The sequence below is a fragment of the Tarenaya hassleriana genome, unplaced genomic scaffold (assembly GCF_000463585.1).
Source record: "Tarenaya hassleriana unplaced genomic scaffold, ASM46358v1 Cleome1, whole genome shotgun sequence".
Lineage (NCBI taxonomy): Eukaryota > Viridiplantae > Streptophyta > Magnoliopsida > Brassicales > Cleomaceae > Tarenaya > Tarenaya hassleriana.
Window position 1 is genome coordinate 6384079 of NW_010960187.1, and position 3559 is coordinate 6387637.

Consider the following 3559-nt stretch of genomic DNA (forward strand, 5'->3'; position numbering starts at 1 on the left):
TCTCTCGCCCTTTGTCGTGACTCTCAGCGGTCGAGGAGCGAGTTCAAGCTGTTGTTTGTTTACTTGCACTCTCCAGATCACCCTGACACGCCAGTGTTCTGCGAGAGAACGCTCTGCAACGAAGCCTTTGCCGCGTTCGTCAACGAGAACTTTGTATCCTGGGGAGGTAGTATTCGAGCTAGCGAGGGCTTCAAGATGAGTAACAGCTTGAAGGCATCTAGATACCCATTTTGTGCTGTGGTTATGCCGGCTGCTAATCAGAGAATTGCTCTTCTTCAGCAGGTAAGAACCAGTTTCATTGTTCTGTCTGATTAGAGATTTTCTGGCTGTGATTTGACGTTTTTATTAGCAATATATCAAGGGTTTGATCGAGGAGACAACTTAAGTGGGCTTCAACTTATAAGTACTTTGATAGTGAACTCGGCTATACACTGATTATTTCCCTTGGATCATTAAGTTGTCATGCAAAAGAACTAAGAACTTATTTCTTGGAACTTAATCTATTTTGGTAGCGTGTTGAACTCTTCCGAAGTAGAATGTAGCATTGTTGTTCCATCCTACTTTCTGCCATGATGCAATATCATAGGCAATATGCAGGCCTCGAGTAGGGATAAGAGTTTATTGTTCTTAGTTCTTAGCTTTGTTTCTGTTACTGGTAGGTCGAGGGACCTAAAAGTGCGGAAGAAATGCTTGCTATACTCCAGAGAGTGCTGGAGGACAGTTCACCTGTTCTTGTAGCAGCTAGGGTCGAGGCTGAGGAAAGAAGAAACAATATGCGTCTGAGAGAGGAACAAGATGCTGCTTACAGGGCAGCCCTTGAAGCTGATCAAGTAAGTTGCTTTTTCTAATCACAGAGATTAAAGAACTTCCACGATGCTGCTGTTTTCCAAGTTTCTCAATTTATTTCATCTTTTGTCGCTGCCTTTAAGGCAAGGGAACGACAAATACGAGAAGAGCAAGAGCGTGTAGAGAGGGAAGCTGCTGAAGCGGAGAGGAAACGCAAGGAGGAGGAAGAGGCTCGAGAGAGAGCAGAGCGAGAGGCTGCAGACAGAGAAGCTGCGAGAACTAGAATGAGACAAGAGAAAGCCCTTGCTCTTGGAGACGAACCTGAAAAAGGCCCTGATGTCACACAAGTGAGTAATCTCCTTCCTTGGTCATCACTTATTCTCTAAACACTTTTTTTTTTAAAAAAGGAAGCTAAAAAAATGATTCTTGTGATACTTTTATCAATGGCGTCCAAATGATTATCCTTTAGCATTCACAAAGTGGTCCCATGTAATATGTACACCTTTCTCGGTATACTTAGTGTTGGTTTGGCAGCAAATCACATAGATTTACTGTCTTGTGAAAGACAGGTCTTAGTTTGGACACAGATCCGTATCTAAGGTCTTAGTTTTTTTCTCTCATAGACCGGAAGTACAGATCTAGAGCAACTTTTAGGGTATGTAAAACATGTTAGATTTTTCGGTCTCCCTTCACGAATTATTTTCCCTGGGGGTGCAGGTACTGGTGCGATTCCCGAACGGAGAAAGAAAGGGTCGGAGGTTTGAAAGCACGGCCACGATCCAGAAGCTGTACGATTACGTTGATTCACTGGGCGTCTTAGAAACCGAAGAATACAGCTTAGTATCGAACTTTCCGAGAACAGTGTACGGAAGAGACAAGCTCTCGATGTCTCTGAAAGAAGCAGGCTTGCATCCTCAGGCTAGTCTCTTCATAGAGATGAACTAAACAGAAGATTTACTATAACCGCAAACTCCAGAGACAGGGACAGAACCGAAAGAAAAAAAGGGAACAAGTTTAACTGTGTTTCACTTTTCTTTAGCGCCTCTCTTCCTTTCAGGCTTTTCAATGCGGCCCCAACATTTTAGGTTTGAGCACATTGATCTTGGGCAAGATTTCTGAGTCATGTCTTGTGGAAATTTGTCGAGTAGCTAAGCTATGTGTTTGAGGCTTTACGTCAGATGAAACAAACGGGCCAGTTGGAAAGAACCAGTTTGGATTTTGGGGTTTAGGTTGGAATAATGTAGATTTGTTTGGTTACAAACATAATTTCGTGATATTAAATTTTATTTCTGAAGAGATTGGTTTGCTGTTTTGGTCGTGTAAATGAATGGAGATTGATATGCCTGGAAAATATGCAAAATTCTCGACCAAAAGTTGAAAACAATTCGACTACATACCATGAATTAATCAGCGATATTAAGGATGTTAGGGGTCTCCTTTTGTCTTTTCAAAACTATGGGGTTCATTAAAGTGGAATCTTAAAATTATTGGTTCACACTCCATAAAAAAAAACTTGTCTTGGTTCAGGGGCTTCTAGTGCAGTTTTAAAACTATTGGGGTGGGAAATAGAAATTTAAAAATATTATATGCGGAGTACGTTCCATGTTTAGTAATTTCGAGCTATCATCTTCATATTTATCCAGATAATAAAAGGATGAAATAGTGGTCAACGATACAAACTCCATTCGAGACCTCAGTAGGGTTTTCACTCACCGACGAACTCACCGCTCGCGTCCATGGCCACCCCCACCGCCTCAATCCGCGTCTCCTCCTCTCTCCCTCCCAAAAAGTCCCTGAAATCGTGCCTTCGCGACGGCGAAACGCTCTACGGGCTATTCCTCCTCTCGTTCTCGCCGGAAATGGCGGAGATCGCCGCACTCGCCGGCTACGACTTCATCATCGTGGACATGGAGCACGGTCCCGGCGGCATTCGCGAAGCGCTCACCTGCATGCGCGCAATCGAAGCCGCCGGCGCCGCCGTGGTCCTCCGCGTGCCGGATATCTGCCCGACCTGGACGAAGAAGGCACTGGATCTTGGCCCCGACGGAATAATGTTTCCGATGACGGAGACCGGAAAAGCCGCCACCGATGCGGTGTCGTATTGCCGGTATCGACCCGAGGGCGTCCGCGGATGCGCGTACACCGTCGTGAGGGATTCGAAGTTCGGGTTCGACGAGGGGTATTTAGGTAAATTAACAGAGAAGCTGCTGATCATGTGCCAGGTCAGATGATTATGTTTCCATCCCTTTCGTTAATTTTTGTTACTTGGCGGTGTTTAAACTTTTCTTTCTTCTTTTGGGATATTCGCAATTTCGTACGAACGAACGAACAAATCTGAATATACATATATATATATACACACACATCTAAATTTCTTGAACATGCTACAAATCCTAACAAAGCATATAAAATCTTCCAAAACGAATATATATATATATATATATATGTGTGTGTGTGTGTGTGTGTGTGTCGATACAAGAACCACGAAAGTCTCAAACTTTACATAGCCCATGTAGAGAAATCATGTTTTAGGGTAAACATACAATCGCTTAAAAAAGGTTTCTTGATTCCTGAACCAGATCGAGTCAGAGAAAGGAGTGAACAACATAAAAGATATCATACGAGTGGACGGGATGGACTGCGTGATGATCGGACCGAGGGACCTGAGCGCGAGCCTGGGCTTGCTCCACGATCCTGGCAACCACAAGGTGAAGGAGACGATGAAGAGGGCGGAGTGGGCAGTGCTGGCCTCCAATCCTGCCAATGGCGGGGG

At 44.3% G+C, this 3559-nt stretch overlaps 2 protein-coding genes across 2 annotated transcripts in view; both read left to right on the forward strand.

Moving 5' to 3' along the window:
* The window catches only part of LOC104815202 (plant UBX domain-containing protein 10-like), a 3121-nt gene extending 1039 nt beyond the window's left edge, over positions 1-2082 (forward strand). Inside the window, exons 2-5 of the mRNA XM_010543522.1 lie at positions 24-282; positions 660-830; positions 930-1133; positions 1504-2082. Coding sequence (XP_010541824.1) covers positions 24-282; positions 660-830; positions 930-1133; positions 1504-1731 — 862 coding nt within the window. The 3' untranslated portion in view covers positions 1732-2082. The remainder of the gene's footprint in view (positions 1-23; positions 283-659; positions 831-929; positions 1134-1503) is intronic.
* Positions 2083-2421: 339 nt separating this feature from the next.
* Positions 2422-3559, forward strand: part of LOC104815209 (2-keto-3-deoxy-L-rhamnonate aldolase) — a 2306-nt gene continuing 1168 nt past the window's right edge. The window contains exons 1-2 of the mRNA XM_019202211.1: positions 2422-3008; positions 3366-3543. Coding sequence (XP_019057756.1) covers positions 2523-3008; positions 3366-3543 — 664 coding nt within the window. The 5' untranslated portion in view covers positions 2422-2522. The remainder of the gene's footprint in view (positions 3009-3365; positions 3544-3559) is intronic.